The sequence below is a fragment of the Cynoglossus semilaevis genome, chromosome 8, assembly GCF_000523025.1.
Source record: "Cynoglossus semilaevis isolate Cse_v1.0 chromosome 8, Cse_v1.0, whole genome shotgun sequence".
NCBI classification, from domain to species: Eukaryota; Metazoa; Chordata; class Actinopteri; order Pleuronectiformes; family Cynoglossidae; genus Cynoglossus; species Cynoglossus semilaevis.
Genome location: NC_024314.1, coordinates 1174392 through 1188223, shown reverse-complemented (window position 1 = coordinate 1188223; position 13832 = coordinate 1174392). Strand labels below are relative to the sequence as shown.

At 39.7% G+C, this 13832-nt stretch overlaps 1 protein-coding gene and 1 long non-coding RNA gene across 3 annotated transcripts; both read left to right on the top strand.

Annotated features, from left to right (window-relative positions):
* The first annotated feature begins 9 nt into the window (after positions 1 to 9).
* On the top strand, positions 10 to 3028 carry adrb1 (adrenoceptor beta 1). The gene has a single exon (XM_008313902.3). The coding sequence runs from the start codon at positions 287 to 289 to the stop codon at positions 1454 to 1456; it is 1170 nt and encodes a 389-aa protein (XP_008312124.1). The 5' UTR covers positions 10 to 286; the 3' UTR covers positions 1457 to 3028.
* Positions 3029 to 7604: 4576 nt separating this feature from the next.
* LOC103381443 (uncharacterized) lies at positions 7605 to 13832 on the top strand. 2 transcript variants are annotated; one of them, XR_521799.3, is made up of 5 exons: positions 7605 to 9803; positions 11070 to 11161; positions 12115 to 12186; positions 12488 to 12611; positions 13513 to 13832. It is a non-coding gene; the product is annotated as an uncharacterized LOC103381443 (long non-coding RNA). The 2 variants fall into 2 exon arrangements; XR_001760343.2 differs by lacking the exon at positions 7605 to 9803 and adding an exon at positions 9892 to 9970.

The following is a 13832-nucleotide window of genomic DNA, read 5'->3' as shown; positions in this document are numbered from 1 at the left end:
TATAGTTGGCAACCATCAGAGGTTTACTTCCATAACTTTTAGTTACAATTAGTGGGTCGCAGCCATCTGATTGGTCGAGAGCAGCGGTGATGTCACAGCCTGTTGACGTCCTGCTTAATGTGCAGCAGCCCTCGTTCCTGGTTCGCCACACAAAGCAGCTGTGGATCGATCAGTGAGGAGTGAGGACCAGAACCAGTGGCTCGGGAGAGCGCGTCACGATGGGAGCACCGTGTAGAGGCGCGTGAATGACCCGGACCTGGAGTGGCACAAAGCGCAGCAGCCCACCATGGAGGACGGTGGTGCGTCCTCACCGGTCGCTTTTCACAATGGCACCGCGGACAACGCGCCCGACACCTCCGCCGCGTCGGAGCAGTGGACAGCGGGTATGAGCGTGGTGATGGCCCTAATCGTCGTGTTCATCGTGTTCGGGAACATACTGGTCATCGTGGCCATTGCCAGGACGCACAGGCTGCAGACCCTCACCAACGTGTTCATCGTGTCGCTGGCCAGCGCAGACCTCATCATGGGGCTGCTGGTGGTGCCGATCGGTGCCACTCTGGAGGTGCGCGGCACCTGGCTTTACGGCTCCTTCTTCTGCGAGTTCTGGATCTCCGTGGACGTCCTGTGCGTCACGGCCAGCATCGAGACCCTGTGCGTAATCGCCATAGACAGATACGTGGCCATCACGTCGCCTTTCCGTTACCAAAGCCTGCTGACCAAATCCCGGGCCAGAGCCGTGGTGTGCGTGGTGTGGGCCATCTCCGCACTGGTTTCCTTCCTCCCCATCATGATGCACTGGTCGCGGGACAGCGTGGACACCCGCTGCTACGAAGACCCGCAGTGCTGCGACTTCGTCACTAACAAAGCCTATGCCATCTCCTCATCCATCATCTCTTTCTACATCCCTCTGCTCGTCATGATCTTCGTTTACGCACGCGTGTACCGAGAGGCGAAGAATCATCTGAGGAAAATCGACAAGTGCGAGGGCAGGTTTCACAACACCTTAACCGGACTCTCCTCCAAGTACAAGAAGAAGCCGTCCAGGATGATGGCCCTGCGGGAGCAGAAGGCTCTCAAGACTCTGGGCATCATCATGGGGACCTTCACCCTCTGCTGGCTGCCTTTCTTCATAGTCAACGTGGTGCGCGTCTTTTGCGCAGAGGTGGTGGACAAAGACGTGTTCGTCTTCTTAAACTGGCTCGGCTACGTCAACTCAGCCTTTAACCCCATCATTTACAGCCGCAGCCCGGACTTCAGGAAGGCGTTCAAGCGGCTGCTGTGCTGCCCCAGGCAGGCGGACCGCAGGTTGCACATCAGCTTCGGCGACCTGTCCCGGTACTCAGGTGTCTTTGTTTCCACCATGGAGACAGGCGCGCTGGGCATGTGGACAGACTGTCCCAGCCTGGACCCGGCTGCCATCAGACTGAATGTGCCAAAATCCGAGTCGCAGTTCTGAGATGGAAATGATGAAACTTTTTTTTTTTACTAGGATGGATTTACAGTGAGAATTTGCGTCTGAAAGGATTGCAGAGGATCGTTCCACTTACGTCACATCCAAACACATATTTCGATATTTCTGCATCCGCATCGTCTTTCCGCCTAAATACTTGAGGTTCACCTTAACAGACAGTTGATTTGTCACGGACTGTAAACGGTCTGTGGTCCGCAGGAATGGTTTCAAAAGCACTGTAAACCGGATGAACTAACTAGACCTAAAAACAAACAAACAAAAAAAAAAAAAAACAGTTGCCACAATTATTGTGGACTGACTTTAAACAAACATGACATTTCTTTTACTTTGTTTACATTTAATTATGTTGGTCAATATTGTTAACACAATATTTGTACTGTAATTATATATTTCCTGGTATTATTATTATTCCATTACATTATTACATTATTACATTTTTAAAATGTTTTTGTGTGTGTAACCAGTCTTTTCAAACATCTTCCTTTAAAACATTCATGTTTGTCTTTGCATTCAGACTTGTTTTTTGTTTTTTTTATACTCAGACTTTTCTGCCTCCCTTTTCTGCACTTTTTAAATCTGTTGGTCTCTTTTTTGTCTATCCTACAATTCTGTTTTCTTTTTAGCAGCAGGTTCTTCAACTGCTTTGTATATAGGAACTTCTTATATTTATTTAAAAAAAAAGATTGAATTGGTGTAAGACTAATTCTTTGTTTTTATAAGTATAAAAATGACGCGTTTTTAAAATATATATATATATATATATATTTCCTCTGTATTTGTCATTCCCAGAAATAAGCCAGACGGTATGTAGAAAACTTTAAAGGAATTTTAAAAAATGTCATATGAACTGATTGGCAAAATAACAACAGATTCTTTAATTTAAAGTTTACATTTACTTTATATTATTATATGATGATGATCTGATGACAATACACTGTGTTTGTTTATGGTTCAATTATGTATTTTCTATTTTAAACAAATTATTTTGTGATCTTGTGTATGTTGTCGTGGAGTCCTTGGGGTTAAGGACCGTTAGTGTAAAAACGAACAAAATGACAGGGACGACATGGCCGAACACTGACACCAAACATCTGTTCACATGGATTTTTATGGATTTATTGAATGCACTGTTCTTTTCTAACAAATGACAGTGAAGCCGGTGGATGATTAGAACTTAATATATTATGGTCTGTGGATGGCAGAGTGACCTATGACCCCGGTCATAGGTCCCAGCTCCGTGGTAGTTCTCAGTAATTGTCTCCCATTTAACAAACTGACTGGTTTGGCTGTTACCTCACAGACATCGGCAAGTGCAATTTGTGCTGCAAATATTTGTTTATATTAAACATGGCATATGTATAATGGACATTTATTTATTCATAAATCTGTCAGAACCAACGTGGGGTTCCTTTTTTGTATATATTATTGGTGGAGTTTTGGTACCAAAATGAGGAGTTTGAGCCTCGTCCTTTTGTCTCGTTCCCTTATTTAAGCTTTACTCGCTGTCGTGAGGTGATGTTTTAACTTCTGTGAAATAAAAACCGCGTTAACTCTTGATCCCTGTTTGTATTTTCTATGTGACTGCCACCAGCTGAGAGCATGAGTAACGGTGAAACGCGTTCCAAAACAAACATGGATGTGACTCGGGAATAACGCAGTAAGGATTGGTGATGACACGCTCTGATGGTTTCTGTGGGGAGACGCAACGCAGGGGAAGATGTAATTGCAATTGATTTCAAGTATGTGATTGCAGACTCCGCGGTGAAGTGTTTAACGGGTTCAAATGTCCGTCGTAACTGCAGTCATTTCCAGCTGAAAGTTTAAAAAACGAAAGCACATTTAATGACTTTTACAAATGTGTAGTCTCAGATAATTGTTCTGAGCTGTGTCATTATTTACGCCTGCCTTGCAGCACTGTCTCAGATAATTGTTCTGAGCTGTGTCTTTATTTATGCCTGCCTTGCAGCAATTTTAATTTTTTTATTTTTTTATCTTTATTTTTATTTTTATTTTTATTTTTATTTTTATTTTTATTTTTATTTTTATTTTTAAAGGGCTTGCTGTTTAATGGTATAAGCGGAAAAGACATGGTCAAATATCCTCCATCAGCTGCCTGAGAGATTTTTCAGGCAGTACACGTTTATTTTTTAGGTCATTTTTTCTTGCATGCCTGGTGTGTACGTACAGCTGCATTCTGCAGCAACATTCTGCAGCACCACGGAACTGGTGCAGACCCGTAGACACTCACGGTGACACAGTGGCTTCTGTTCACATTCCATAGGAGGTGTTTCTGAACACACGTGTCTTCACTTCACTTTAACATACATGTCATACATGCACACACGCGCATGTTTTGACAGCTTTTTTTTTTAAATGTGCCAGAAACGGAAACTATTTTGTAATGAAGCAAAGAGTAGTAAGAGATAAAGGCTTTCTGTTGGAAGAACTCAATCTGTTTAATTTTACTTTCTTTCCACTGACTGCTCTGACTGTTCAGTGCACTGATTGTGATCAGACATTTTTATTCATGGCACACAGCTTTAAATCAGATCTATGTCTGATCCCCGGACTTAGATGTTAAGAAAACAATATTCAGCCATCCCTGAACTATCCCGTCTGAGTTTTCAACCTAAAAAAATTGAATGAGGGTCACCTCATCTGGGTGATCTGAATATAGCCTTTGACAGCAGCTCTTAAAGACACAGCCACGTTTTCCGGCGCCAGAATCACCACAGATGTAAACGTGGACTGAAACGACTGCTTGGAAATTTCTTATTATATGAGATACATTTGTAAAGTAAAGTGTCATGTGAATAAGTGAATGCATTTGACTGGAACATTGAAGCTATACATGTAAGATTTTTGTTGTTGTTGTTGGATGACTAAGACTTGAAGGATCTTCTATCATCCTATTACCATCATATAAAATCATGGAGTTGCTATATTTTTATTTTTTAATTTGAAAGATTGTTTAAATATCGCTTCAATCCCAAATCATTAAATGCACAAAATTTTATAAAATGCACATATTTCATTACAGATAGCACGATTGCATCTGCAAACACAGAAAAGTATTGAAATTACTTCTGAAATGTGTTAAATTCTCTTCACATTTCTTCTCCTGTTGCAGTAATGTTGTTGAATCTCGCCACAAGCCACCCTTAAACTTTGCATATAAGAGTTTCTATAAACATTATGACAGCTGGTGGTAATGAAGCAGCTCCTACAGCAGCCATTCGCAGCTTTTTCCAGGGGGATATTAATTAGCCCGTAAGCTGGGTGTCTTAAAAATACATTAGCGTGATCAGTCGCGGTAATGACGCTTCTCCGAGAAGAGCTGAGCTTTACATTTCAATTAGAGCAGAAAAATATCTGGATGGAACCAAACTCAGCTGTTTGTAAAAATAACATTGCTTTGCTACGATTGAGTGGGTGAGTGGTTGTGAACAAGAAAAAAATAAATAGAAAATTGGTAATAATTGTAATAAAAGCAGCAAAACCTGCCAGTATTACTGATGGTCTCCTGGCAAAGCTCTATTTCATCACCAAGGATTCCTGGTTTGGCAGGGACTTTGGGCGCATTGGCAGTGAAAACACAGACACAGGAGCTAATCATCGCTTTTTGGAGATAATTATCTCAAATTGTTTGTGTATTCAGTGTTCAGGGCAGACGAAGTTATACACAAATTACATCATGGGGAATCAAACACTGTTTACACACCGTAAGAGGTTCACGTCACGCATTATTTTGCAGCCCATTTGAGGGAATATTCATCCAAGATGCCATGATTCTGTATGACTAACTACAATGTGACAGAAGCTGGTGCTATATTTTATTTTATTTTATTTTATTTTATTTTATTTTATTTTATTTTATTTTATTTTTTATTAGTTTATTTTGACAATGGATGTTGGTTTTTCATTGGGGAATGAATGCCATGTCAGTAGGTAGTAGTTTGGTAGGTAAACAGACCATACAGATAGACAATTAGAAATAAATTACAATAATATCACATCTACCTAGCAGGAGCGGGCTAATCACTGGTAATAATGAGCGGAGAAGGAGCTAAGATAACCATGACAACAGGTGAAATTAATTATACAGATTAATGACAGAAGGAGGCTGCCACCTTTCCGTTTGTTTTTTTTTTTTTTGTTTTTTTGTTTTGTTTTTTTTTGTTGTTTTTTTAAATTCCATTTTAAGGAATGATTAAAAATAGCCAGGATATTAATTAATTACCTAATTAGCATCTTAAAAAGTTGTACCAGAAATTGTTGAAGGGAACCTGGTATGTTTATGAAGGTTTATGCTTGAGCGTGCCTGCGAAAAACAAAACCTGATGCTGACTGATTTAACAGTCCTCGTTTCGATGCTCGTGAACTGGAGTGCCATCTGCGTTGGATATGACAATGGTTGGAGTGATTCATATCTGCTCAGAAAGCAGAGCGCATGTGTGAATTTCAATGACCTGTTATACTCCATTTTATAAGACAACGTGTGTGTTGTTGCTGCTGTTGCTGCTGTTGTTTTACATTTATGAAAATTCCAATATGAACATGTCTCCAGTGACTTCAGGGGAGAGACAGACGGTGACAGTGTAGGTAGCTGCTGTAATAACAGACCGGGCACTGTGAAAAACAAAAGATGGAACGTTTGTTGGCTGCAGGAAAAAACAAAAACAAACACTGTAATTGAAATATTTATAATGCTACCATTTTTTTTTACTACTTTAAACCCTTTTAACCAATTTAAGTCAGTTTTGAGCTGAAGATACTACTGGGTATATTTCACTGCTTCACTGCTTCTTCAGAAGAATTTAAACTGCACATCTGGAAATTCCAGTCTGCTTTGAGTTTTTGGCCTTAGAGGTACTTTAGTAATGCAGTATTACTACTTTGGTTGTTTATGTTTTTTAAATCCTGCTATAGTGTATGTCATGTGTCATGGAATTGTTCAAAAGTATATATCATGTACATGGAACTATTTTACTTTTTGCATGAAGACCAATTTTTCTCATTACTACCGCAAACTTTTGAACAGCGCTCCATTTTTAAAATGCACATCCTTTACAGGAAATTCCTGCATTCCTCCTTTAAATTCAACAAACACAACAAACCTTGGGGCTGGCATTGATTTACAAGTTAAGCAGGCTGCGTCACAGAAACGTCACGACTTATATTAAACTGTGCACTCTGCCATTTCTGAGGACAGAGGTGAACGTTCTGAAGTACTAGAGCTAGAGCAGAAGTATCAGGTCAGAGCCACGGATACAAGAGGCTAAAGGAAAGGGGCATTTCAGAAAATTCAAATTCAAATCACGTCAAGTCACATCGAGTTGGGTCAAGTCGAGATAAGTCGAGTCAACATTCCAAATTGGTGGATATTTGGACAATAAAATGTCAATAAAAATTGTCAGAGGAGCTTTATCGTCCAGGCTGCCACAGGAGGCGCCATTCATTATGCAGGCGTGATAACCGCTACACCGTTGAGTTAAGAGTAAAATTTTTGTCTGGGATACAACAAACAGTGTGAGTCGTTAGTGTGAATCTCAATGAGGAGAGAAAAGGCTGAGCTTAGGGTAAATAAAATGCCTGAGTTCACAGACGCCTCGTGGCTGCAAAATGCAGATAAACCCGTACTTTGTTTGGTTAGTGTGTGTCCTGTAAGCCCCATGAGATATTAATTCCCTCTGTGAACCAGAAGATGTGGAGCCAAGAGCAGGTGCTTCACTCCGTGCGTCCATCTGTCTGGGTTCCCCCTGTGTGGTTGAAGCATCGATGCCTCCATCTGCTCTGCTCTGGCTTCGGTTGGAGCCTGAGTGAACACTTGTCACCACCTACACTATTGGTGCGGGAAAAATTTTAATGGTGTTAAAATGATGTTGGTCGACGTGCAGCGTAGTTAATGTTGTCGTCCTCCGCAACCCCCCCGGTCAGAGGCGGATGTCGAAATGTTTTTTTGTCACATTGGGAGGCGGCTCATGTTGTATTATTATCCTAATGTTATCCATGTAGCATAGATTTCACATTTGTGTGTATTCATAGTACTGGTACTTGCATAGACCATGTAGCATAGATTTCACATTTGTGTATATTCATAGTACTGGTACTTGTACCTTTAAACAACAACACTAAGGATCAGTATATATATTTTTTTTTCACATAAAAAAGGGTATTATTTTTTTATCGCATTAGTAAACTACAATAATGAAAAATATAAATGACTTTTATTTATGCGTATATATTTCTAATACACATGTTCAGTACTAAAAACTGGGTTGCCATACATTCACATCCTGAAAAGTAGGTCTCCTCATAAAACATTCAAGGAAAAAAACTGGCCTAACTGTTCTTTCATAGTGTCAGAGTGGGGCGACAGTTGAATACAGTGTTGACCTGATTAGAGCGACTCACATCAGTGCGATAATAGCACATAAATACCAACAAATCTACACAGAAAACTGCATATACAGTATGTGTTTGTGCCACGTAGAAAAAGTTTAGGAACCACTGTGATAAACCCAGCCGTTGTTTGTTGACCATGTGTTAAAACTCAGACCCCATTCCATGATTAAAATGCTGCTGTACAATATAAGCAATAAGGTTTATTACATACATGAGATGTGCGCTGTTTCTGAGAACGTTAATCAGCCGGTAAGGAATCAGCCAGTTGATCCGACCTCCGGCCCCTCCTGCTGATTCCTTGCACTTGAACAGCACTGACCTTAAGGCCTTCAGCTCTCCGCTCCACTCCCTCCACACAGCCTGGAGAAACCAATCTAAAGCAGCCAGGCTGTGAGCTGCACATTAAATGAGAGCGGTTTCATTCATGAATAAAATGGAAAAAAGTGCAGCCCTGCAGCCCTGCACGCAAACTGTCCCTGTACGAGGGAGACAGCGTCACAGGTGGAGTGTGGGACGATCCAAGCAGAGAGGTGTGATTCACCAACCACTGACTCATTGTTTCATTGTTTATTTAGATGAGCAGAACCAGGTGGAACCATGAATATTCTCAATTAAGGGGCTCTTCATTTATCCCCGGGATCGTGCAGCAGAAATTAAAAGACAATAGGTGGATGAAATGGATCTGATTATAGGGCCGCATTCATCCTCACGTGGTTTTTTTGTATTAATGCTGTCGCTGTAGTCACGGCCATGTTTTGGTGAAGACAAATAAATATAAAAATAGTGAGCTGCGAGGACGGGGTCGGTGTGTCATCCGTACACACGCTGTGATGCTTGATGCTGCTGCACCGAGCAGACCCAGTCCAGGTGTATTATGAATTCAGAGGTGGTCATCTGAGCTGATGGAAGAATCTATTATCAGAGAGCTAAAAATAGTCTGTCTATAGGCTGTGGCCTGAATTAGAGATTTGAACCTGCTGTGTGTCCTTGTGCCTTTGGTCTTAACTGATATTTCACATTTATGTCACAAGCATGTGCAGCTGGTATATGAATACATGTATTCTGTGGAAAAATGATGTTTTATGGCAAGTCCTGTGAATTATGGTTTTTTTTAGATATCATTTGTCATGTACAGAGTCTTACCTTAATGTCAAGGTATAACAATTTGAGTCAGGTCTAAGATTTTAAAACTCCATTTAATGCACTTGAAATGAAAATGAAATGTCAGGAGACTGGTTTTACTTGTTTACCAGGAAGTACAAAAAAATAAATAAATCTGTGTCCAAACACGTTCTGGGAAAAGTTACTGGAACATATCAGATATATTTCCGTTTCTTTATTTTATTTTTTGGTTGGTCCCCTCTTCCCTTTGCTCTTTATCCTTCAGAACTGCCTTTTTCATTCTCCACTCCTGATCGCAGAAGATAAATACCCATTGTTGTCAAGTCTTGACTAGTTAGTGGAGAGAATATAATTAAAAAAAATAAAGAAATATTTCTGGTAATTGATTTTATTAAGATGCAGGTTTGGTTGAAGGTCTAAAATGTTATTAAGAAATGTCTCATATGTTCTCTATTTATTTCTGTTTTTATTTATTTTTTTATTTATTTGTACATACACAGATCTACACGTTCTTTCACATTAATAATTAAATTTACGTCATTTCCTCTCCCTGGTTTGCGCATGCGTACCAGGAGCTTTACGTTCTCATTTTAAAAACAAACATTTGGCCATCCTCGTGTGTGGATGTCACAAGGGTAAAGATGATATGAGTAACTTCACAATGTAGTTTAAACTACATTATGAAGCAGTTTGTTTCTCGAGAAACTTTTTTGACGGCAATTTAATCTGCTAGCGTGTGTTTATTGCTGCAGTCCAGCGTTTTCATCACAGCGGATGGCTCGTCCGGAAAAGAACCAACCAAAAGGTAAAACTTAAGCCCCCCATATGTTGGAAGTGTCGCTAACATTGGAATTAGTAGAAGTCGTTGTATTGCATTTTCTGACTTTAAGTAAAAGCCACGGTTGTGCTCTGTACGGACATCTGGCCAACGGCGGAAGTTGTGTGACAGCACTCTTGTTTATCCTGAGCCAGGTAAATATGAGAAATATTTCACACATGTTAAACAGCTTACAATCCGGACAGACCACAGGTTGCACAGTTGCTGATCAAGTGTTGTTACAAGTTGCTCTACAGCAGGGGTGCCCAATAAGTAGATCTGGATCTACCAGTAGATCAAGAGCAATTCCATTTAAAAAAATAATAATTAAAATGATAAATATAATTCTACTGTAAGATGCTAATCAATAGGGCTAAGGTAGGGACCATAGAAGTATTGAGTCAGACTGTACAACCTATATGGCGTATGTGTTTTTTTGTTCTGTTTTTGTTTTGTTTTATGTACAGTGTCCTTGGGTGACTTGAAAGGCGCTTTTAAATAAAATGTATTATTATTATTACTATATAGCACATAATGTATAGAATAAGATTCAGTTTATATGAGTGAATATATATATATATATGAGTGAATATATATATATATATATATATATATATATATTGAGTTTTCAATGTAGGTAGATCACTTTAGCCTGGTCATTTGAAAAGTAGCTCCCAAGACAAAAACGTGTGGATATCCCTGCTCTACAGGTTTTCATGTGATGTCGTAGAATTTGATTGACCAGCCACACTGAGGCACTGTATACTTCAAAATCTGGCTGCAGCTCTTGTTAGAAAATTACTTGAGATGATGACTGCATTCGTCGTGCTTGACTTAGTAATGTGGCACACATGCTCAGTACAACTGATTGTGTATTAAGTGTCAGTTGGTAAAGGTCAGGTGATAAGCTTTTATACCTTTTAAATGTTAAGGTACTGGTTTGATGAGTCACTAAAATAGAACGTTCACCAGAATGTGCCATCATTCTAGTTTATGTGAATTTAATCAAATCGATTTTGGAAATTGGTCACAATAGCACCCTTGAGTGTCTTTTTTTTACTTTATTGAAAAGAATAAAGAAAAGTGAATAATTTGTGCTAAAAACTCCAAAAAACATTATATCTGAACATGTAAAAATATCACCAAGGTTGCGCTGATATCGGAATGTTTGGCCTTTGACAGGAGTTTGAGCTGGGCTGATGCACCTTTTCGAAAATGTGAAATTAACTTGCAAATATTGCTTTTTCTGTACAGAAACCCATCCTGCTGCAGGGCCACGATCGGTCCACCACTCAGATCAAGTACAACGGAGAAGGCGACCTTCTGTATTCCATCGCTAAAGATCAGTGAGTGACATGAAATGACTCTAGGATAATAATTAGTTTGACGTCAAAAATAAGCTACAAATGGAAACACGACTCTGCTAGTCGAGTAGCAGAATAATCCTCTGCTTGTTTTGACTTGCAAGTGTGTTACAAACATAAGGCTATATGCTCTATAGTGTGTGTGTGATATGAAAATCATACTGTAATCATGAAAAAGGGGACACAACTTATTTTCATTCAGGTTAAAAGGAAAATAGTGCAACATGGATTTTTTTGATTGATTGATTGAAGTTTATTTCAAATATGAAAATGAAAGAAAAAGGAATACATATTGATTATTGACAAACATAGAATGCACATTCGAAAAGGTATGGGAAGAAGTAAAACTTGTGAACTCCCACCCCTTCTCCTTAGCTAACCAATAGTTGTCTTCCTTTCAACCCCATGTAGACACTCATACACACATACGTGTATATATATATACCAGTAACACACATTTAGTATTCTATACACACCTGCCTATATATACAAACATACCATGCTACCTGACACCTTCCTCATCCATATACCTCTTAAAATGAGTGACTTTGTATTTCTTTTTAAACTGTGTCATGTTTGGACATTGCTTCAGCTCCATGGCAAGGCTGTTCCATAGTCTTACCCCGCTGATTGAAACACAAAATCCCTTCCTTGTTGTGCGAAATAGTGGTAATTTAAAGTTAATTTTTCTCCCTTAGGTTATAACTCCCCTCATGAATACTGAATGATTTCTGGATGTTTATTGGCAACAGATTGAACATTAATTGAGGTGTTTGAAAGTTGACAATGTCTGGAAATTTTAGCAGGATTTCTTCCTGAGGTTATTGGTGGTGCCAGTAGTTTAGAGTTCAGAGCAAACCAATAATGTGTGAAGTGAAGCCATGATTGCATTGAAGCATTTTAATATTTACCTTCAACAATGTCTCCCCACACAGGTGACCAACGTGTGGAATGACTCGGTACCTACAACGGACACACGGGAGCAGTGTGGTGCGTCGACTGTGACTGTATCCTTTAATGTTATTCAGCTCAATATGCTGCTGTGTCTTCACCATGGATGTCACTAATAATTAGCCATAAGAAGGCCCTTACATTTCCTAACCAAAGTGAAGACTGGCATACTGCAACAATGTTATGACATTAAATGTTATGTTATCATGCAACAGCACACTGTTGTGAAACCAATGAAAGCATAATAATTGTAATACTGTACCAAGTAAATGTGTAATAGTGACACAGTTGACCCTAGCGTACACTCATGAATTGCTGCCACGATACATGCTACGTTCCCTAACTGGCTCTTCTCAGGGGACTCCAAAAAATGTCTTCACAGGATCAGCCGACAACAGCTGTCGACTGTGGGAAAGTGAGACCGGTGGGTGAAAAGAAAATGCATGCGTTCATCAGTGCCTCAAAAGACAACACCGCCAAGGTGAGAACTCTTGTGTGACGGTAGATCTGTGTCATTTGAGTCTAAATGATTGATGTGATAACAGTTGTTGAAAGATGTTAGTATCAGAATGACACCTCACTGGCCATCAGCAAACAACAACAAAACACCCAGAGAAGAGTTGTTCTTTTCCTTTGAACTCTTTTACTCCTCATAGATTATATGATAAGTGAATGATAAATGTATTTGAAGATACTGTATTTATTGATAGTTTGTTATACAAGGTAGTGGGAACAGAAGTAAACATTGACAATTTGTTGGGGGTTATAAGAAGATACACCAAAAAACCCACACAGTAGTAGGTGTGGTTACTCTGAGTGTGTCCACTTGTCCCATTTATTTACAATGACATTTTCTTCAGTCTCGGTGTGTCGGTTAAGCTGTCCATACTACAGACCTGTCGTAATGTGAATCCACTGACTTATGTAGTTATGTACAGAAATAGACTTTAGAATATTTAAAGTACATCTTAGGAGAAATGAGTGGTACAGTTTGAAATGAAATGGCTGTTATGGTTTTGTGTTACTTTTTAATGTTGACAGATGGCAGTCCAGTAAAGCTAAGTGACTTGACTGTCTGTGCCTTTGAGGCCTTGAAGAGAGATGACTGTGTGATGCCGTTAAAGGCTTCAAGTCAGCCACTGAGATGGAGTGGAGTAAAAATGAAATTATTATTTAATGATTGTTTTAGAGTCTGAGACGTGGACTGGCAGTTGATGATAAATGCTGTACGTAGTGTGCAATTGACTGTGTTGTATTTGCAGCTCCTTGACTTTGCTGCCATTTCTCCAATCATGGATCATGTCAGATGAAGTAGTCGCTGTGCAATGTGTATCTTAGTAGATCATCAGTGAGCTCGAACCTTGCAATTGTGTGTGTTGCAGGTGCTTATGGGAGGTGGGCAGGAGGCCATGGAAGTGACCACAGGATTGGCAAGTTTGAGGCCAGGTGAGTTGAAGTGGTGTTTCTAGAGTATTATTGTGTGGTTGAATAAAGCATCCAGTGACTGTTGTCTTCATCGAAACAAATGAAAGAGATGAAGAAAAAATTAGCACTGAAGAAGCCATGACTTTGTTACAAACAAAGGCCTTTATGTAGTGATGACATATCTGTTTAAGGCATTGAATTTGTATAGTTGTTGATAGTGGTGTGTAAACATTTAGTTGCTATCACATTTGATTGTGCAACAGCAGTGCTGTTGACG

What these genes read in the sequence shown, in the direction of transcription:
- adrb1 (XM_008313902.3), top strand. Translation starts at nt 287, where the DNA reads ATGGAGGACGGTGGTGCGTCCTCACCGGTCGCTTTTCACAATGGCACC.